Source organism: Anomaloglossus baeobatrachus, chromosome 10 (assembly GCF_048569485.1).
Source record: "Anomaloglossus baeobatrachus isolate aAnoBae1 chromosome 10, aAnoBae1.hap1, whole genome shotgun sequence".
Lineage (NCBI taxonomy): Eukaryota > Metazoa > Chordata > Amphibia > Anura > Aromobatidae > Anomaloglossus > Anomaloglossus baeobatrachus.
The window spans coordinates 25,469,052-25,491,943 of record NC_134362.1 but is presented as its reverse complement, the minus strand read 5'-3'; the positions used below and the strand labels follow the sequence as shown (position 1 = coordinate 25,491,943).

At 46.9% G+C, this 22,892-nt stretch overlaps 2 protein-coding genes across 3 annotated transcripts in view; one reads left to right on the top strand and one right to left on the bottom strand.

Moving 5' to 3' along the window:
* Positions 1-9,563, bottom strand: part of LOC142255274 (embryonic protein UVS.2-like) — a 53,562-nt gene extending 43,999 nt beyond the window's left edge. Inside the window, exons 1-4 of one of the 2 annotated variants that reach the window (XM_075326804.1) lie at positions 9,451-9,563; positions 3,590-3,614; positions 1,932-2,003; positions 1,718-1,852 (exon numbers count right to left, since the gene is read on the bottom strand). In XM_075326804.1, coding sequence (XP_075182919.1) covers positions 1,718-1,852; positions 1,932-2,003; positions 3,590-3,614; positions 9,451-9,507 — 289 coding nt within the window. In that variant the 5' untranslated portion in view covers positions 9,508-9,563. The remainder of the gene's footprint in view (positions 1-1,717; positions 1,853-1,931; positions 2,004-3,589; positions 3,615-9,450) is intronic. The other variant, XM_075326805.1, reaches the window with a different exon arrangement.
* The window catches only part of API5 (apoptosis inhibitor 5), a 41,025-nt gene continuing 27,346 nt past the window's right edge, over positions 9,214-22,892 (top strand). Inside the window, exon 1 of the mRNA XM_075326803.1 lies at positions 9,214-9,426. Within this exon, the coding sequence (XP_075182918.1) occupies positions 9,358-9,426 (69 nt within the window). The 5' untranslated portion in view covers positions 9,214-9,357. The remainder of the gene's footprint in view (positions 9,427-22,892) is intronic.

Here is a 22,892-nt window from a genome sequence, read left to right as displayed (position 1 = left end):
CGTAACACATCTCCTATTGGATAAAGTAGAACAGCTTATTCTGTGATATACAATTTACTGTAATGTGCTTGCTTCCTCATTTATATTAAGCAATGTCAGCATGATTCACTTGTCACAAGAATAGCCCAGACTGTCTGTCTGAGTCTTATGCCAAGAGATATGTGGGGTACAGTTCAAACACCATCTTAAATCCTGTTCTTTATGGATATCTCCATGTAACTCTTATATACTTATAATAATTCATAATCTTGTCCATAACACAATGAGCTTCACATGTTTGGATTAATTATCTCTTTTTCCAGCCTTTTCTGACTAATTAAGACCCTCCCCAAACTTGAGAACAGCACTCATACTTGGTCAACATGGGAAAGACAAAGGAGCAATCCAAGGCCATCAGAGACAAGATCGTGGAGGGTCACAAGGCTGGCAAGGGGTACAAAACCCTTTCCAAGGAGTTGGGCCTACCTGTCTCCAGTGTTGGGAGCATCATCCGGAAGTGGAAGGCTTATGGAACTACTGTTAGCCTTCCACGGCCTGGACAGCCTTTGAAAGTTTCCACCCGTGCTGAGGCCAGGCTTGTCCGAAGAGTCAGGGCTAACCCAAGGACAACAAGGAAGGAGCTCCGGGAAGATCTCATGGCAGTGGGGACATTGGTTTCAGTCAATACCATAAGTAACGTACTCCACCGCAATGGTCTCCGTTCCAGACGAGCCCATAAGGTACCTTTACTTTCAAAGCGTCATGTCAAGGCTCGTCTACAGTTTGCTCATGATCACTTGGAGGACTCTGAGACAGACTGGTTCAAGGTTCTCTGGTCTGATGAGACCAAGATCTTTGGTGCCAATCACACACGTGACGTTTGGAGACTGGATGGCACTGCATACGACCCCAAGAATACCATCCCTACAGTCAAGCATGGTGGTGGCAGCATCATGCTGTGTGGCTGTTTCTCAGCCAAGGGGCCTGGCCATCTGGTCCGCATCCATGGGAAGATGGATAGCACGGCCTACCTGGAGATTTTGGCCAAGAACCTCTGCTCCTCCATCAAGGATCTTAAGATGGGTCGTCATTTCATCTTCCAATAAGACAACGACCCAAAGCACACAGCCAAGAAAACCAAGGCCTGGTTCAAGAGGGAAAAAAATCAAGGTGTTGCAGTGGCCTAGTCAGTCTCCTGACCTTAACCCAATTGAAAACTTGTGGAAGGAGCTCAAGATTAAAGTCCACATGAGACACCCAAAGAACCTAGATAACTTGGAGAAGATCTGCATGGAGGAGTGGGCCAAGATAACTCCAGAGACCTGTGCCGGCCTTATCAGGTCTTATAAAAGACGATTATTAGCTGTAATTGCAAACAAGGGTTATTCCACAAAATATTAAACCTAGGGGTTGAATAATAATTGACCCACACTTTTATGTTGAAAGTTTATTAAAATTTAACTGAGCAACATAACTTGTTGGTTTGTAAGATTTATGCATCTGTTAATAAATCCTGCTCTTGTGTGAAGTTTGCAGGATCCAACTTATTTGCATCTTATCAAACCTGCTAAATCTGCAGGGGGTTGAAGACTACTTGTAGGCACTGTATATATATCTATATATATATATATATATAGATATCTATATATATATATATATATATATATATATGGGTCAAGTCATTGAGCCCTATGCTAGGCTGCCCCCAATACCAACACAATACCCCTTCCACACTTACTATAATCAGAGGCCAGGCTATAGGGCACCTTTACCACACCATCGTCAGATTTTTGCCACACACAATAGGGGCATTTTACGGCACTGTAGCTTGTGTCCATCACAATATCTCCATGATACAACTTAGCTGTTGAGTCTAAATGACAGAAAGGAGAAGGTGTGTAATAAAAACATAATTCTTACTTTATGTTCTGGGAAGAAAGGATGATAGTTACCTTTGTTGGACCTTAGTATTTGTGAGAAAACATCTTCAATCTCTTCAGCCTCTTTGTTGGTTATTGTTGGAGCTGAAGGATAAAAATAAATTACCTTTTATGCGGAATGCACTTATATGGAACATTATGGTGTGTTGTAGGCCCCCATTGCGGTACCTTTTCATTAAAATAGTATTAATGTACATAGGGTCTGACTGAATTTTAGAGCATATACAGTGTAGTGACAAAAGTAAGGTGACACATACAGATTACACTTATGAGCACTTTTTATGTTATACATTGGGGCAATCATCAAGAAGAGGCGGATTCCCCGGCACATAAAAAAGTCCATAGAAGCTTGAATTAAAATTAGAATTTCATTTTATTCCAAAATTGGTTAAAAAAAGGGAAGAGGGATTAAAACATAACTCCTATGATCAACGCGTTTCAGACACGGTCGTCCTTAGTCAGGATCGATCATGACTAAGGACGACTGCGTCTGAAACGCGTTGATCGGAGGATTTATGTTTTAATCCCTCTTCCCTTTTTATTTAACCAATTTTGGAATAAAATGAAATTCTTATTTTAATTCATGTTTCTATGGACGTTTTTCTGTGCTGGGGATCCGCCTCTTCTTGATTGATCACAGCCTCTCTGACCCACGAGCACCATCCGGAATTTCCTTCCAGGAATGACTACATGATGGTGAGCTGATTCACTCTTTTTTGACTATTGGGGCAATTATGACGGATGTTATACACTGAGGGTAGTGGGTTTGAATGAGAAAACAGAATTCAATGATGAAACCGTGTGCATGATACTTTTCTCCTGCATGTATGGTAGCCTGCTAAAGACATCCTTCTGTGGAGGTGGCACTGAGCTATAGCTTGTTTGTTCAAACGTAATAAGAATATCTGTGTATATAAATAATCAAAATGTAGATGTAGTTGCATAATTATCTGTCTGTCTATGTAGCCATCGCATATACCCATAATATAATTCAATGCTGTATAGTCATAAAGGGGTTACCAAGAATGAGTGAACAGATGTACAAATGATGGAAGTTTTTTAATAATGAGTAAAAGTCTTATCAGTAATGTTTACACAGAAAGAATGTTTTAATGAGCAAAGATATGTTTTATAATATGCTGGGAGAAAATAAGGAGTTGAATACTCCTTACTCCCTTGTTCTAGCTTCAAGGTTAGAAATGCAAATTGTATAATTGGGTGTCTTGCAATACACGAGTTCAGTTGATGATGCTGGCTCAAGGAGAACATGTCTGTGTGTTCAATGTCTGATACATTGATATATCGGCACTGATATACAGCTAATACGGCACCGTCTCTGGATTCCCCGTATGAAGACTCCATTAGCAGTCTTTACCTAAATTCCTCCATTGACACTTCCAGTACCATATCAGTACATTCACCGAGTGCAGGCAGATTAGGGGATTTGGCATCATTTTCCACAAAACCTTGTCAAAATGCTATTGTTAAAGATGGTTTTATATCATGTAACTACGACCTTACAAAACATTCAGAATAGTAGAAATAAGAGGCCTTTTCCGTTAATACTCTATTAATATTTTGCTACATAGGATTCTCGCCCATGAAAGCAGTATGGCTCCCAGTCTCTGCCGGCATTTAGCTAAAGTATACTATAGATGCCAATAACTCACCATCTGTTTCCAGTTTGTTTTGTAACTGAAAGGAAATAAAAGGTTATTAGCATAATCAATTGCAAGAACAAGAAAGTATGGAGTCCTGACCCCACTCATCACCATGTCTGTCCATACTCAGTATGGAGTCCTGACCCCACTCATCACCATGTCTGTCCATCCTCAGTATGGAGTCCTGACCCCACTCATCACCATGTCTGTCCATCCTCAGTATGGAGTCCTGACCCCACTCATCACCATGTCTGTCCATCCTCAGTATGGAGTCCTGACCCCACTCATCACCATGTCTGTCCATACTCAGTATGGAGTCCTGACCCCACTCATCACCATGTCTGTCCATCTTCAGTATGGAGTCCTGACCCCACTCATCACCATGTCTGTCCATACTCAGTATGGAGTCCTGACCCCACTCATCACCATGTCTGTCCATCTTCAGTATGGAGTCCTGACCCCACTCATCACCATGTCTGTCCATCCTCAGTATCCAGATAAAGATAATCTGAGAATCCAGCTCAAAACATAGGAGGTTTCTTTATTTATAGAAATTCTGCGTGTTCTGCATACAAATGTTACAGAAAACATGCAAATACAACACACAATGTACAAATAAAGTGAGATAACAACAAAGCAAATAAATGCAGATTATTCTGTACATTTGAATATTTATGGTCACAGGTATGCGTTTGTTACTTTGTTTTTAACATGTCATTGTCTTAGATCACTCCCTCCTTTTGATGAATCACCTGTAAAGGTTTTCTACGTTAGGGAGAATCTATTACCTGGACATACTCCTTTTAAATAATGTGTGTTACAATATGTGGATTGGACCTGAGGAAGGCGCTATCGCCAATATGCATTGTCCTCACTCCGAGCAATATTGCACCGTCAGTATGAATATGCCAGTGCCATTATAGATTTTTAATGCTATAACTAAAAGCTAAATTCTATTTTTTCTCTGTGGATGCCTAGCTGGATTTTTTCCTGTTTTCTTTTTTTCTGGAACACTGTGTATATATAATTTCCTATGCCTTAGAAAAGGCAGAAATCATGTAGTAAAAAGTTGCAATAAATAACATGTCGATAATGAGTTATATATTTAGTAAGAGGACATATCAAAGACTCTATGAAAAGCTATGAAGCGAAACATACGTCGGAGATTCAAGGGGGTCCAAGGTGGCCATGTTCTTTCTTATATCTGGTATGTATTCCTCCTGAATACATAAACCATTCTTGACATATTGGTTACTGCAACTTTTTGCCTTTTCTAAAGGTATAGGAAATTACTACTACTAATAATAATAATAATAATTGTATTCATTTATATAATGCTATCAATTCCACAGCGCTTTACATAGATTGGCAACACTGTCCCCATTGGGGCTCACAATCTAGAGTCCCTACCTGTATGTCTTCGGAGTGTGGGAGGAAACCAGAGAACCCGGAGGAAACCCACGCAAACACAGAGAGAACATACAAACTCCTTGCAGATGGTGTCCTTGGTGGGATTTGAACCCAGGACCCCAGTGCTGCAAGACTGCAGTGCTAACCACTGAGCCACCATGCTGCCCATGTATACTGTGTTTCCCCAAACGTTAGAGAATTATATATATATAATATATATATATTCAAGCATGCCCCAAAATCCTGTAAAATTTTGCTAGGGCTTATTTTCGGGGTATGTCTTATTTTTAGAGGGAAACATTTTATATATATATATATATATATATATATATATATATATGTTTCCCTCTAAAAATAAGACATACCCCGAAAATGAGCCCTAGCAAAATTTTACAGGATTTTGGGGCATGCTTGAATATAAGGGAATGATATATACCCCGTGTTTCCCCCCCTAAAATAAGACCTATCCCAAAAATAAGCCCTAGCAAAATTTTACAGGATTTGGAGTATGGGGCAGCACAGTGGCGCAGTGGTTAGCACTGCAGTCTTGTAGCGTTGGGATCCTGGATTCAAATCCCACCAAGGATGACGTCTGTAAGGAATTTCTATGTTCTCCCCTTGTTTGTGTGGGTTTCCGCTCCAAAAACATACTAATAGGGAATTCAGATTGTGAGCCCCAATGGGGACAGTGTTGCCAATGTATGTGAAGCACTGTGGAATTAATAGCGCTATATAAATGAAATTAATGAATAAATATAATTATATTATATACACCTGTTTTCCCCGAAAATAAGCCCTAGCAAGAGTTTACAGGATTTTGGGGCATGCTTGAAATATAAGGCAATGATATATACAACGTCTCCCCCCCCCCCCCCCCCGAAAATAATGCAAAATTTACAGGATGTGTGAAATATAAGGGAATGATATATACACTTGCCAAAAATAAAATAAGCCCTAGCATGATTTTACAGGTTTTTGGAGTATGCTTGAAATATAAGCCCTAGTTACAGTCAAGGCCGGAGCCTGCACAATTTCTTAGGGCCCCACTGTCTTAGGGACCCCAAAGTTTGTATTTTGAGGTTAATATTTAAGGACCTTTAGTAGTACATACCGTAGGGTGACTTATCCATATACTAGTACCTTCTACACCACCATTACAAATCCTACACCCTCACCCCCTTCTTCATCTGATGGGTCCTGTTTGCACTTTCTTGCTCAGTATCTTACATTCTGCCATGTTTATTCCGTTCCCTGCCATCAATATGTTTTATCTCTAAATAGAGTTTATTTTAATTATGTATTTATATAATAAAAAATATTCAATCTATACCGTATTATCCCTCTTTTTTGTGGTTTCCTCTTTGTTATCTACTATGTATTTCCAGTAATAACATCTGTCAGCAGCACCTGCTTGTTGATGGTTTCCATTCAGTAACATTATTTTTGTTTTTAAATAAAAAGAGAAAACTTAAATAAAACATTTTTAATTATATATTATTTATATATTTATATCATATTATATTATAATAATATTAATATATTATATATATTAATATTTTTATATATATATATATATATATATATATCTATCTAATAATATTTATATATTATATATTTTTATATATATATATATATATATATATATATATATAAAAAATAATATGTATATATATTTATATAATATTTATATATTATATATTTTTATATATATATATATATATATATATATATATATACATATATATACATATATATATATGTAATATATAATATATATATATATATATATATAATATATAATATATATATATAATATATATATAATAATATATATAATATATATAATATAATATATATAATATATATAATATATATATATAATATATAATTAAAAATTTATATATAATATATATTATTCAACAAGTACAGTGCCATAAATTTCTTATAGGTGTTAGCTCCGGGGACCCCACTTTTCCAGCTGCATTATCCATAGAAATGAATGGAGGGGTCCAATGGGGGACAAGGCAGTCACAAAACCAATGAAAGGTGAAAAGCAGCAGCCATCAGACTGGAATATCCCTTTAAGTGAGCGGCTACTGTACTTACCGGGAGGGTATTGGTCAATGGAAGAAATAGGAGGCAGATGAGGACCGGACTGCGCATTGTTCTGCTTCCGTGTAGCAGTGCCATCTGCTCGGCTCTGCTATATGTACCCGGCTCACCCACCAGCTGCCAAGGTTCCTCATTGATAAGGATGATGGGAGTCATTACAAAGTGTTCACTTGTGAATAACTCTGGAAGACCTTGGTATAAATAAATAGCCCCAGTCATCAAGGTGCTTCCATTATTGGCACCATTACCTGTAGTGGGATAGGCAACATGTTGGCTTCATATGCAGGATCATTTGCCTATTTGTGCCACCGACCCTCGCCCCCTTAAGCTATCATGGCACACTGCAAATATCTGCTCACGTAAAAGTTACAAACTCTCCAATTGGACCTTCAGAATAAGCTCACTGATAGATCCTCAGTTAACTCCAACAATAGACAATACAGCACAGAGACTATAGAAGGCAAACTGAACAAAATTTAGCATGAAAACTAATTACAAATGTTATTTTTAGCCTAAAATACATGATTTAAATTGTTTTAAAAAGAATTGCAAGTTGGTTTTAATACCCTTTTTTGCATTGTTTAGCATTTTTTTATGCACATTGAACTTTGATGTGGTCTGTGGTCATAAATCAGCTGAAAAGAGCTAAAAAAAAGACATAAAAGTTAAAAACCCTCCAACTGAACCTTCAGAACAAGCTCACTGATAGATCCTCAGTTAACTCCAACAATAGACAGTGCAGCACAGAGACTATAGAAGGCAAACGGAACAAAATTTAGCATGAAAAAAAAATTACAAAAGTTATTTTTAGCAGAAAATACATGATTTTGTTTATTTTTTAAAAATTGCAATTTGGTTTTAATAATAATTTTGCACCATTTTGCTTTTTTGACTTGCACACTCAACTTTGATGTGGTCTGTGGTCATAAATCAGCTGAAAAGATCTAAAAAAAAGACCTAAAACTTGGAAACTCTCCAATTGGACCTTCAGAATAAGCTCACTGATAGATCCTCAGTTAACTCCAACAACAGACAGTGCAACACAGAGACTATAGAAGGCAAACGGAGCGAAATATAGAATAAAAAATAATTACAAAAGTTATTTTTAGCCAAAAATGCATAGTTTTCTGTATTTATTTATTTTTTTTTAAATTGCAATTTGGTTTGAATAACATTTTTGCATTGTTTAGCATTTCATTCTTTGCACATTTGAGTTTGATGTGGTCTGTGGTTGTAAATCAGCTAAAAAGAGCTAAAAAAAGACATAAAAGTTATTAACTCTCCAATGGGACCTTCAGAATAAGCTCACTGATGGATTCTCAGTTAACTCCAACAATAGACAGCACAACACAGAGACTATAGAAGGCAAACAAAGCAAAATTTAGCATGAAAACCAATTACAAATGTTATTTTTAGCCTATAATACATAATTTAAGGCTTTTTAAAAATAATTGCAATTTGGTTTTAATAACATTTTTGCATTGTTTAGCATTTTTTTATGCACATTGAACTTTGATGTGGTCTGTGGTCATAAATCAGCTGAAATGAGCTTAAAAAAAGACATAAAAGTTAAAAACCCTCCAATTGGAGCTTCAGCATAAGCTCACTGATGGATCCTCAGTTGACTCCAACAGTAGACAGCGCAACACAGAGACTACAGAAGGTGAACGGAGCAAAATGTAGCAAAAATTTTGCCGTGCACATTCAACTTTGATGTGGTCTGTGGTCATAAACAGCTAAAAAAGGCATACAAGTTAGAAACTCTCCATTTGGACCTTCAGAATAAGCTCACTGATAGATTCTCAGTTGACTCCAACAGTAGACAGCGCAACACAGAGACTATAGAAGGCACATAAAAAAAATAGAATGAAAAATAATTACAAATGTTATTTTTAGGCGAAAATACAAGATTTTAGGTTTTAAATTAGAAAAAGTTTTTCCAGGGTGGAGAATCCTAGGAAACGCCCCCACAAAGACCACGCCTATACATAGACACGCCTCTTGTAGAGGCCACGCCCCCATAAAGACGTCCGCTCGCGCCGCCTGGGAGAGCCGCATTCTGCAGGGAACGCTCCAGGTGACGCGTGCGCACTGTGAGCTGCAGTACGTGCAGGGGCCGCCAGGTGACGCTGTGGTTTTGTAGCCCGGGCGCTGGGATCTGGTCTTTTCCCGCTTCGCCGCCTGTACAGTTGGTCTCTGCGCACACACTGAGGAGATTACCGTCACCGAGAACATCCCCGGAGCCAGATACAGACATGCCGACCGTGGAGGAGCTGTACCGGAACTACGGTATCCTGGCCGACGCCACGGACGACGTGAGCCAGGTAAGAACCGACGCGTGGTCATACCGTGCTCCGGCCGGCGCCTAGGCCTCTGTGCGGCGCCCCGGCCTCAGCCTTGGCCATGGACCTCCCTTTCGCGGGCTTTGCCTTCCCCCTTCTCGTTTTCCCAGGCTTGGTTGTCGAGGCACGAAGCATCTTTAATACTAGCCTGTGCGTAGCAACCAATCACAGAGCTTCTTTCATTTTGAAAGCGCACAGTACGGAATGAAAGCTGTGCTGTGATTGGTTGTTAGAAGAAAAGCTCTCCCTGCAGCTTTTAGGCCCCACCATAAAGCCCACTATTGTTTCTGCTGCCGTAGATTCCGTCTGTTTTGACTTGTGAAGGCTTTATTGTCTTTACAGGTGTCCTTTTTTTTGTTGCTTTGGGTGGGGGTCCTAGTCATCATTTCCTCCCTGTACCCCAAAAAAGGGCGCTATTGTTTGTCAACTGGTGGGGGGGAATGTTCTAGAACTAGAAACCCAATCCCCTCCCCCACAGCAGATGTGTATTCAAGGTTTCCAGACCTTTTATCGCTGTTTTTCACTCCGTTTTATACTTGAGATAGGTGATTATTGCTGGATCTGACACTAAAGTTTGTGATGGGGGCTGTGCAGACTGGTGCACATTCTGCGTCCTCTCCATTCATTGTCTATTAGACAAGGACAGTCCCATAGACAAGTAACAATGGTTTGCTGATATCTGGATGGTTCATATGACTTTGCTCCTGTGTATGGGCAGCAAAGCAATTTGGAAATATATTACTGATCTCTTCCAAAAACTGCACCCTACCTGTCCACAGGTTGTCTCGTATTGCAATACCACACACAACCTGTAAATGGGTGTGGCGCTGTTTCTGGGAAGGTCATTCGGGACTTTTTATCTGAGGGTCTGACACTCCTCAAAGGTACTATACTGATTAGTGATGAATGCGCAGTCCTATGTCAGGATTGCTCATTCCCAGGATATAACCAGGGAAATGGTCATGGCATGAAACTATGGGGTGCAGTTGTCTGTTTTCATGCAATATCCGTCTTTTGAGCGGCACATGTGACATCTACATACATATTATAAAGGACTCTTACTATTTTAGGTGGTAATTTTTTAGAAATTTCAGCCGACTTACCCCTTTAATAAGGAGTAGGATCATCCTTGTGCTGTATATGCTTAGTGACATTTTATGTAACCTTATACCTTTCCCTCCAGGCCTCACACCTCTGCTGTGATATGTGGCTGCCTTTTAGTGTTTTTTTTTTTATTTAAAGTTTAGTAGTTTTCTGTAGTAACTTGCCTTATTTGAATGTCTTCCCCCAAAAAGTCACATTTATGACATATCCTTTAATGTAGATAATGGCCAATTGGGCTAATTCCTTAAGATCAGCTTGATATCCGTTTTCTTCCTTCTAGAGGAGCGCTGGCTTGTGCACCTTCTCTGTACAAGGCTTCAGTTTAATTAGATTTATATTCCTTTCAGAAATAGCGCCGCACCAGTCTACAGGTTGAGTGTGGAATTGCAGCTCAGCCTAAGTCATATACATATACATTTATATTATAATATATATTATATATATATATATATATATATATATATATATATATATATATATATATATATATATATTAATTATATATATTTTCTTTGTCGCTCCATTGGGAGACCCAGACAATTGGGTGTATAGGCTATGCCTCCGGAGGCCGCACAAAGTATTACACTAAAAGTGTAAAGCCCCTCCCCTTCTGCCTATACACCCCCCGTGCTCCCACGGGGTCCTAAGTTTTTTGCTTTGTGCGAAGGAGGCAGACATGCACGCACAGCTCCACAGCTTAGTCAGCAGCAGCTGCTGACTATGTCGGATGTAAGAAAAGTGGGCCCGTATAGGGCCCCCAGCATGCTCCCTTCTCACCCCACTCTTGTCGGCGGTGTTGTTAAGGTTGAGGTATCCATTGCGGGTACGGAGGCTGGAGCCCACATGCTGTTTTCCTTCCCCATCCCCCTCGGGGCTCTGGGTGAAGTGGGATCCTAGCCGGTCTCCAGGCACTGAGACCGTGCTCCATCCACAGCTCCTGAGGACCCTGCTGGATAGGAGCCGAGTATCGTTCAGGGACATGGCCCTGCTACTTGGAGGTACTCTGTGTCCCCGTGGGAACCGCGCACAGCAACACTCCAGCATTGCTGGGTGTGCTAGTGCACCGGGGACCGCGGCGCTGACCGTGTTAAATGTGCCATTACACACTGCAGCGTCGCTGAGTGTGTTGTGTATGGGGACTACCGCGCTGACCGCCGCTGCCTTTGTTAACACTGCGGCGCGGCTGGGACTTGTAGTGCGCCGGGGACTTCCGCGCCGGCCGCGCTTGTACGGCGGCCGCGCTTATTACTCGAGTCCCCGGCTTTTGCGGCCTAGTCTTTCTTCCTCCCGCCCCCAGCCCTGCCAGTCAGGGGAAGGGCGGGACGCTGCACAGGACGAGCAGCACTGAGAGCTGGAGCATGCTTTGCATACTCCACCCCTCTCACTGTGCACAGTGGGGCACCAGTTCCCGCACTTTCTGGGTCACGCCCACGGCTCCCTCCTCTCCTCAGGACGCCGGCAGCCATTCCTGTCAGCTCCTTGAACGCTGCAGAGGGGGACAGATTCTGGGAGACCCAGGCAGGGATTCTGGTGGCCTCACAACCGCTTTAAGCGGGTGGTAAACAGCACCTGTGGTGCTAGCCCCATTTGTACAGAAGTGTAATTATAAATTATATGTTTATAGGATATACTTTACACTGTATGGTGCACAGTTGATTCTGGCTATATACCCTATTGTGTTGCTCAGAGAAGACAACAGCATGGCGCCCACAAAAGGCAGGGGTGCCAAACCACAGGCTTACTATGCTGCCTGCGCCGCATGTACGACCCCGCTACCGGCAGGTTCCACTGACCCTCATTGTGTGCACTGCTCGGCCCCTGTGGCACTTACTCAGCCGGAGCCTCTGCTAAGGGGGGCCCAGGGGGAACCACCTGCTAACACTGTACAGGTGACAGGGACGGAGTTTGCAGTTTTTACAGATAAACTCTCTGAGACTATGGCTAAGATACTAGAAGCCTTGCAGTCCAGACCGGTATCTCAGCACAGGGGCACTGTTGATTCATTGCTCCCTGGCCCCCCTCAGTTGGACCAGCAAGGTCCCCCCGGGGTGTCTCATAGATCCCAGGGTGAGGTCTCTGACACAGACCCCAGCCCCAGACCGACTAAGCGAGCTCGCTTGGAAATTCCCTCGACATCTTCATATTGTTCAGGGTCTCAGCGGGGGGAATCTCTGGATGATGAAGCGGAGGTAGCTGATCAGGATTCTGATCCTGAGGCCGCTCTCAATCTTGATACTCCTGATGGGGACGCCATAGTGAACGATCTTATTGCGTCCATCAATCAAATGTTGGATATTTCTCCCTCAGCTCCTCCAGTGGAGGAGTCAGCTTCTCAGCAGGAGAAATTCCGTTTCAGGTTTCCCAAGCGTACACCGAGTATGTTTCTGGACCACTCCGATTTCAGAGAGGCAGTCCAGAAACACCGAGCTTGTCCAGATAAGCGTTTTTCTAAGCGCCTTAAGGATACACGTTATCCCTTTCCCCCTGACGTGGTCAAGGGCTGGACTCAGTGTCCCAAGGTGGATCCTCCAATCTCCAGACTGGCGGCTAGATCCATAGTTGCAGTGGAAGATGGGGCTTCACTCAAAGATGCCACTGACAGGCAGATGGAGCTCTGGTTGAAATCCATCTATGAAGCTATCGGCGCTTCTTTTGCCCCAGCATTCGCAGCCGTATGGGCGCTACAAGCTATCTCAGCAGGTCAAGCGCAAATTGACGCAGCCACACGCACGTCCGCGCCGCAGATGGCGTCCATAACCGCTCAGACGTCGGCATTTGCGTCTTACGCTATTAATGCTGTCCTGGACTCTGCGAGCCGTACGGCGGTTGCAGCCGAGAATTCGGTGGTACTCCGCAGGGCCTTGTGGCTACGGGAATGGAAGGCAGATTCTGCTTCCAAAAAAGCGCTTAACCAGTTTGCCGATTTCTGGCGACCGGTTGTTTGGCGAGCGTTTGCATGAAATCATCAAACAATCCAAGGGAAAGGATACATCCTTACCCCAGCCCAAACCGGACATACCCCAACAGAAGAGGGGGCAGTCGTGGTTTCGGTCCTTTCGGGGCGCGGGCAGGTCCCAATTCTCCTCGTCCAAAAGGCCTCAGAAAGATCAAGGGAACTCCGATTCATGGCGGTCTAAGTCACGTCCTAAAAAGACCACCGGAGGTGCCGCTACCAAAGCGGCTTCCTCATGACTTTCGGCCTCCTCACTCCGCATCCTCGGTCGGTGGCAGGCTCTCCCGCTTTTGCGACACCTGGCTGCCACAGGTAAAAGACCGTTGGGTGAGAGACATTCTGTCTCACGGTTACAGGATAGAGTTCACCTCTCGTCCCCCGACTCGATTCTTCAGAACATCTCCGCCCCCCGAACGAGCCGATGCTCTTCTGCAGGCGTTGGGCACTCTGAAGGCAGAAGGAGTGGTGGTCCCTGTTCCTCTTCAGCAACAGGGTCACGGTTTTTACTCCAACCTGTTTGTGGTTCCAAAGAAGGACGGGTCTTTCCGTCCCGTCCTGGACCTGAAACTGCTCAACAAACACGTAAAGACCAGGCGGTTCCGGATGGAATCCCTCCGCTCCGTCATCGCCTCAATGTCCCAAGGAGATTTCCTTGCATCAATCGATATCAAGGATGCATATCTCCACGTACCAATTGCTCCAGAGCACCAGCGCTTCTTGCGCTTCGCCATAGAAAACGAACACCTGCAGTTCGTGGCACTGCCGTTCGGCCTGGCAACAGCCCCACGGGTTTTCACCAAGGTTATGGCTACTGTAGTAGCGGTCCTCCACTCTCAGGGTCACTCGGTGATCCCGTACTTGGACGATCTGTTGATCAAGGCACCCTCTCTAGAGGCATGCCAACACAGCCTCGACGCTACCCTGGAGACTCTCCAGAGTTTCGGGTGGATCATCAATTTTCCAAAGTCAAATCTGACACCGGCCCAATCGCTGACATATCTTGGCATGGAGTTTCATACCCTCTCAGCGATAGTGAAGCTTCCACTGATCAAGCAGCGGTCACTACAGACAGGGGTACAATCTCTCCTTCAAGGTCGGTCACACACCTTGAGGCGCCTCATGCACTTCCTGGGGAAGATGGTGGCAGCAATGGAGGCAGTCCCTTTCGCGCAGTTTCACCTGCGTCCTCTTCAATGGGACATCCTACGCAAATGGGACAGGAAGCCGACGTCCCTCGACAGGAAGCTTCCCTTCGGTGGTGGCTTCTTCCCACTTCATTATCGAAGGGGAAATCCTTCCTACCCCCATCCTGGGAGGTGGTCACGACGGACGCGAGTCTGTCGGTGGGGAGCGGTCTTTCTCCACCACGGGGCTCAGGGTACGTGGACCCAGCAAGAGTCCTCACTTCAGATCAATGTTCTGGAGATACGGGCAGTGTATCTTGCCCTGAAGGCGTTCCAGCCGTGGCTGGAAGGCAAGCAGATCAGAATTCAGTCGGACAATTCCACAGCGGTGGCATACATCAACCACCAAGACGGCACACGCAGTCGGCAAGCCTTCCAGGAAGTCCGGCGGATTCTGATGTGGGTGGAAGCCACGGCCTCCACCATCTCTGCAGTTCACATCCCAGGCGTGGAAAACTGGGAAGCAGATTATCTCAGTCGCCAGGGCATGGACGCAGGGGAATGGTCCCTTCACCCGGACGTGTTTCAGGAGATCTGTTGCCGCTGGGGGGTGCCGGACGTCGACCTAATGGCGTCCCGGCACAACAACAAGGTACCAGTGTTCATGGCACGGTCTCAAGATCCCAGAGCTATGGCGGCAGACGCCTTAGTTCAGGATTGGTCGCAGTTTCAGCTCCCTTATGTGTTTCCTCCGCTGGCACTGTTGCCCAGAGTGTTACGCAAAATCAGGGCCGACTGCCGCCGCGCCATCCTCGTCGCTCCAGACTGGCCGAGGAGGTCGTGGTACCCGGATCTGCGGCATCTCACGGTCGGCCAACCGTGGGCACTACCAGACCGACCAGACTTGCTGTCTCAAGGGCCGTTTTTCCATCTGAATTCTGCGGCCCTCAACCTGACTGTGTGGCCAATGAGTCCTGGATCTTAGCGTCTTCAGGATTATCTCAAGAGGTCATTGTCACTATGAGACAGGCTAGGAAACCAACGTCCGCCAAGATCTACCACAGGACGTGGAAAATGTTCCTGTCGTGGTGCTCTGATCAGGGTTTTTCTCCCTGGCCATTTGCCTTGCCCACTTTTCTGTCCTTTCTTCAATCCGGATTGGAAAAGGGTTTGTCACTCGGCTCCCTTAAGGGACAAGTCTCTGCGCGCTCTGTGTTTTTTCAGAAGCGCCTGGCCAGACTTCCACAGGTACGCACGTTCCTGCAGGGGGTTTGTCACATCGTCCCTCCTTACAAACGTCCGTTAGAACCCTGGGATCTGAACAGGGTGCTGATGGTTCTTCAGAAACCACCGTTCGAGCCAATGAGGGATATTTCTCTCGCACGACTTTCGCAGAAAGTGGTTTTCCTAGTTGCAGTCACTTCACTTCGGAGAGTGTCTGAGCTAGCAGCGTTGTCATGCAAAGCCCCTTTCCTGGTGTTTCACCAGGACAAGGTGGTTCTACGTCCGGTTCCGGAATTTCTCCCTAAGGTGGTATCCCCCTTTCATCTCAATCAGGATATCTCCTTACCCTCTTTTTGTCCTCATCCAGTTCACCAATGTGAAAAGGATTCGCACTTGTTAGATCTGGTGAGAGCATTCAGATTCTACATTTCTCGTACGGCGCCCCTGCGCCGCTCGGATGCACTCTTTGTCCTTGTCGCTGGCCAGCGTAAAGGGACACAAGCTTCCAAATCAACCCTGGCTCGGTGGATCAAGGAACCAATTCTCGAAGCTTATCGTTCCTCGGGGCTTCCGGTTCCCTCAGGGCTGAAGGTCCATTCTACCAGGGCCGTGGGAGCGTCCTGGGCCTTGCGGCACCAGGCTGCGGCTCAGCAGGTGTCAGGCAGCTACCTGGTCGAGCCTGCACACTTTCACGAAACACTATCAGGTGCATACCTATGCTTCGGCGGATGCCAGCCTAGGTAGGCGAGTCCTTCAGGCGGCGGTTGCCCACCTGTAGGACGGAGCCGTTACGGCTCTATTATGAGGTATTATTTACCCACCCAGGGACTGCTTTTGGACGTCCCAATTGTCTGGGTCTCCCAATGGAGCGACAAAGAAGAAGGGAATTTTGTTTACTTACCGTAAATTCCTTTTCTTTGTCGCTGCATTGGGAGACCCAGACAATTGGGTGTATAGGCTATGCCTCCGGAGGCCGCACAAAGTATTACACTCAAAAGTGTTAAGCCCCTCCCCTTCTGCCTATACACCCCCCGTGCTCCCACGGGCTCCTCCTCTGTTTTTTGCTTTGTGCGAAGGAGGTCAGACACGCACGCACAGCTCCACAGATTGGTCAGCAGCAGCTGCTGACTATATCGGATGGAAGAAAAGTGGGCCCATATAGGGCCCCCAGCATGCTCCCTTCTCACCCCACTCTTGTCGGCGGTGTAGTTAAGGTTGAGGTATCCATTGCGGGTACGGAGGCTGGAGCCCACATGCTGCTTTCCTTCCCCATCCCCCTCAGGGCTCTGGTGAAGTGGGATCCTATCGGTCTCCAGGCACTGAGACCGTGCTTCATCCACAACTCCTGGGAGACTGCTGGATAGGAGCCGGGTATCGTTCAGGGACATGGCCCTGCTACTTGGAGGTACTCTGTGTCCCCGTGGGGACCTCGCACAGCAACACTCCAGCATTGCTGGGTGTGCTAGTTCACCGGGGACCGCGGCGCTGACCGGGTTAATATGTGCCATTACACACTCAGCGCTGCGGAGTGTGTTTATGTATAGGGACTGCCGCACTAACCGCCGCTGCCAGGGAAACACTGCGGCGCGGCTGGGACTTGTAGTGCGCCGGGGACTTTCGCGCCGGCCGCGCTTTTACGGCGGCCGCGTTTATTACTAGAGTCCCCGGCTTTTTGCGGCCTAGTTTCCTTTCCTCCCGCCCACAGCCCTGACAGGCAGGGGAAGGGCGGGACGCTGCACAGAACGAGCAGCACTGAGGGCTGGAGCATGCTTTGCATACTCCACTCCCCTCACTGTGCACAGTGCGGGCACCAGCTCCCGCACTTTCTGAGCCACGCCCACGGCTCCCACCTCTCCTCAGGACGCCGGCAGCCATTCCTGTCTGCTCCTCGGACGCTGCAGAGGGGGACAAAGTCTGGGAGACTCAGGCAGGGACTCTGGTGGCCTCACAACCGCTTTAGGCGGGTGGTAAGCAGCACCTGTGGTGCTAGCCCCATTGTGAAGTAGTGTAACATTATATGTTTATGGTATATATGTTTTACACTGTATGGTGCACAGTTGATTTCTGGCTATATACCCTATTGTGTTACTCAGGGAAGATAATAGCATGGCGCCCACGAAAGGCAGGGGTGCCAAAACACAGGCTTATTATGCTGCCTGCGCCGCATGTATGACCCCGCTACCGGCAGGTTCCACTGACCCTCATTGTGTGCACTGCTCGGCCCCTACTGCACTTGCTCAGCCGGAGCCTCTGCTAAGGGGGGCCCAGGGGGAGCCACCTGCTGACACTCTCCAGGTGACAGGGACGGAGTTTGCAGTCTTTACAGATAAACTCTCTGAAACTATGGCTAAGATACTAGAAGCCTTGCAGTCCAGACCGGTATCTCAGCACAGGGACTCTGTTGAATCTTTGTCCCCTGGCCCACCTCAGTTGGACCAACAATGTCCTCCTGGGGTGTCTCATGGATCCCAGGCTGAGGGTTCTGACACAGACCCCGGCCCCAGACCGACTAAGCGAGCTCGCTTGACAATTCCCTTGACATCCTCATATTGTTCAGGGTCTCAGCGGGGGGAATCTCTAGTTGATGATGCGGACACAGCTGATCAGGATTCTGATCCTGAGGCCGCTCTCAATCTTGATACTCCGGACGGGGACGGCATAGTGAACGACCTTATTGCGTCCATCAATCGTATGTTGGATATTTCTCCCTCAGCTCCTCCGGTGGAGGAGTCAGCTTCACAGCAGGAGAAATTCCGTTTCAGGTTTCCCAAGCGTACACCGAGTATGTTTCTGGACCACTCTGATTTCAGAGAGGCAGTCCAGAATCACCATGCTTGTCCAGATAGGCGTTTTTCTAAGCGCCTTAAGGATACACGTTATCCCTTTCCCCCTGACGTGGTCAAAAGTTGGGCTCAGTGTCCCAAAGTGGATCCTCCAATCTCCAGACTGGCAGCTAGATCCATACTTGCAGTGGAAGATGGGGCTTCACTCAAAGATGCCACTGACAGGCAGATGGAGCTCTGGTTGAAATCCATCTATGAAGCTATCGGCGCTTCTTTTGCCCCAGCATTCGCAGCCGTATGGGCGCTGCAAGCTATCTCAGCAGGTCAAGCGCAAATCGACGCAGCCACACGCACGTCCGCGCCACAGGTGGCGTCCATAACCACACAGACTTCGGCATTTGCGTCTTACGCTATTAATGCTGTTCTGGACTCTGCGAGCCGTACGGCGGTTGCAGCCGCCAATTCGGTGGTACTCCGCAGGGCCTTGTGGCTACGGGAATGGAAGGCAGATTCTGTTTCCAAAAAGCGCTTAACCAGTTTGCCAATTTCTGCCAACCGATTGTTTGGCGAGCGTTTGGATGAAATCATCAAACAATCCAAGGGAAAGGATACATCCTTACCCCAGCCCAAACCGAAAATACCCCAACAGAGGAGGGGGCAGTCGAGTTTTCGGTCCTTTCGGGGCGCGGGCAGGTCCCAATTCTCCTCGTCCACAAGGCCTCAGAAAGATCAAAGGAACTCTGATGCATGGCGGTCTAAGTCACGTCCTAAAAAGGCCACCGGAGGTGCCGCTACCAAAGCGGCTTCCTCATGACTTTCGGCCTCCCCACTCCGCATCTTCGGTCGGTGGCAGGCTCTCCCGCTTTTGCGACACCTGGCTGCCACGGGTAAAAGACCGTTGGGTGAGAGACATTCTGTCTCACGGTTACAAGATAGAGTTCACCTCTCGTCCCCCGACTCGATTCTTCAGGTCATCCCCGCCTCCCGAGCGAGCCGAGGCTCTTCTGCAGGCGCTGGGCACTCTGAAGGCAGAAGGAGTGGTGGTCCCTGTTCCTATTCAGCAACAGGGTCACGGTTTTTACTCCAACTTGTTTGTGGTCCCAAAGAAGGACGGGTCTTTCCGTCCTGTCCTGGACCTGAAACTTCTCAACAAACACGTAAAGACCAGGCGGTTCCGGATGGAATCCCTCCGCTCCGTCATCGCCTCAATGTCCCAAGGAGATTTCCTTGCATCAATCGATATCAAGGATGCATATCTCCACGTACCAATTGCTCCAGAGCACCAGCGCTTCTTGCGCTTCGCCATAGAAAACGAACACCTGCAGTTCGTGGCACTGCCGTTCGGCCTGGCAACAGCCCCACGGGTTTTCACCAAGGTTATGGCTACTGTAGTAGCGGTCCTCCACTCTCAGGGTCACTCGGTGATCCCGTACTTGGACGATCTGTTGATCAAGGCACCCTCTCTAGAGGCATGCCAACACAGCCTCGACGCTACCCTGGAGACTCTCCAGAGTTTCGGGTGGATCATCAATTTTCCAAAGTCAAATCTGACACCGGCCCAATCGCTGACATATCTTGGCATGGAGTTTCATACCCTCTCAGCGATAGTGAAGCTTCCACTGATCAAGCAGCGGTCACTACAGACAGGGGTACAATCTCTCCTTCAAGGTCGGTCACACACCTTGAGGCGCCTCATGCACTTCCTGGGGAAGATGGTGGCAGCAATGGAGGCAGTCCCTTTCGCGCAGTTTCACCTGCGTCCTCTTCAATGGGACATCCTACGCAAATGGGACAGGAAGCCGACGTCCCTCGACAGGAAGCTTCCCTTCGGTGGTGGCTTCTTCCCACTTCATTATCGAAGGGGAAATCCTTCCTACCCCCATCCTGGGAGGTGGTCACGACGGACGCGAGTCTGTCGGTGGGGAGCGGTCTTTCTCCACCACGGGGCTCAGGGTACGTGGACCCAGCAAGAGTCCTCACTTCAGATCAATGTTCTGGAGATACGGGCAGTGTATCTTGCCCTGAAAGCGTTCCAGCAGTGGCTGGAAGGCAAGCAGATCCGAATTCAGTCGGACAATTCCACAGCGGTGGCATACATCAACCACCAAGACGGCACACGCAGTCGGCAAGCCTTCCAGGAAGTCCGGCGGATTTTGATGTGGGTGGAAGCCACGGCCTCCACCATCTCTGCAGTTCACATCCCAGGCGTGGAAAACTGGGAAGCAGATTATCTCAGTCGCCAGGGCATGGACGCAGGGGAATGGTCCCTTCACCCGGACGTGTTTCAGGAGATCTGTTGCCGCTGGGGGGTGCCGGACGTCGACCTCATGGCGTCCCGGCACAACAACAAGGTCACGGCATTCATGGCACGTTCTCACGATCACAGAGCTCTGGCGGCAGACGCCTTAGTTCAAGATTGGTCGCAGTTTCAACTCCCTTATGTGTTTCCTCCGCTGGCACTGTTGCCCAGAGTGTTACGCAAGATCAGGGCCGACTGCTGCCGCGCCATCCTCGTCGCTCCAGACTGGCCGAGGAGGTCGTGGTACCCGGATCTGCGGCATCTCACGGTCGGCCAACCGTGGGCACTACCAGACCGACCAGATTTGCTGTCTCAAGGGCCGTTTTTCCATCTGAATTCTGCGGCCCTCAACCTGACTGTGTGGCCATTGAGTCCTGGATCTTAGCGTCTTCAGGATTATCTCGAGGTCATTGCCACTATGAGACAGGCTAGGAAACCAACGTCCGCCAAGATCTACCACAGGACGTGGAAAATTTTCCTGTCGTGGTGCTCTGATCAGGGTTTTTCTCCCTGGCCATTTGCCTTGCCCACTTTTCTGTCCTTTCTTCAATCCGGATTGGAAAAGGGTTTGTCACTCGGCTCCCTTAAGGGACAAGTCTCTGCGCTCTGTGTTTTTTCAGAAGCGCCTGGCCAGACTTCCACAGGTACGCACGTTCCTGCAGGGGGTTTGTCACATCGTCCCTCCTTACAAACGTCCGTTAGAACCCTGGGATCTGAACAGGGTGCTGATGTTTCTTCAGAAACCACCGTTCGAGCCAATGAGGGATATTTCTCTCGCACGACTTTCGCAGAAAGTGGTTTTCCTAGTTGCAGTCACTTCACTTCGGAGAGTGTCTGAGCTAGCAGCGCTGTCATGCAAAGCCCCTTTCCTGGTGTTTCACCAGGACAAGGTGGTCCTGCGTCCGGTTCCGGGATTTCTCCCTAAGGTGGTATCCCCCTTTCATCTCAATCAGGATATCTCCTTACCCTCTTTTTGTCCTCATCCAGTTCACCAATGTGAAAAGGATTCGCACTTGTTAGATCTGGTGAGAGCATTCAGATTCTACATTTCTCGTACGGCGCCCCTGCGCCGCTCGGATGCACTCTTTGTCCTTGTCGCTGGCCAGCGTAAAGGGACACAAGCTTCCAAATCAACCCTGGCTCGGTGGATCAAGGAACCAATTCTCGAAGCCTACCGTTCGGCTGGGCTTCCGGTTCCCTCAGGGCTGAAGGCCCATTCTACCAGAGCCGTGGGCGCGTCCTGGGCTTTGAGGCACCAGGCTACGGCTCAGCAGGTGTGTCAGGCGGCTACCTGGTCGAGCCTGCACACTTTCACGAAACACTATCAGGTGCATGCCTATGCTTCGGCAGATGCCAGCCTAGGTAGGCGAGTCCTTCAGGCGGCGGTTGCCCACCTGTAGGACGGAGCCGTTATGGCTCTATTATGAGGTATTATTTACCCACCCAGGGACTGCTTTTGGACGTCCCAATTGTCTGGGTCTCCCAATTAGGAGCGACAAAGAAGAAGGGAATTTTGTTTACTTACCGTAAATTCCTTTTCTTCTAGCTCCAATTGGGAGACCCAGCACCCGCCCCTGTTTTTTGTATACACATGTTGTTCATGTTAAATGGTTTCAGTTCTCCGATATTCCTTCGGATTGAATTTACTTTAAACCAGTTTATAATTTTTTCCTCCTTCTGGCTTTTGCACCAAAACTGATGAGCCCGTAGCAGCACGGGGGGTGTATAGGCTGAAGGGGAGGGGCTTTACACTTTTAGTGTAATACTTTGTGTGGCCTCCGGAGGCATAAGCTATACACCCAATTGTCTGGGTCTCCCAATTGGAGCTAGAAGAAAAGGAATTTACGGTAAGTAAACAAAATTCCCTTCTTTATGTATATAAAATATATTTATTTTTTATATATAATTTTATAATATATATTTATTTTTAAATCTATATATTATATATATTATTTTATATA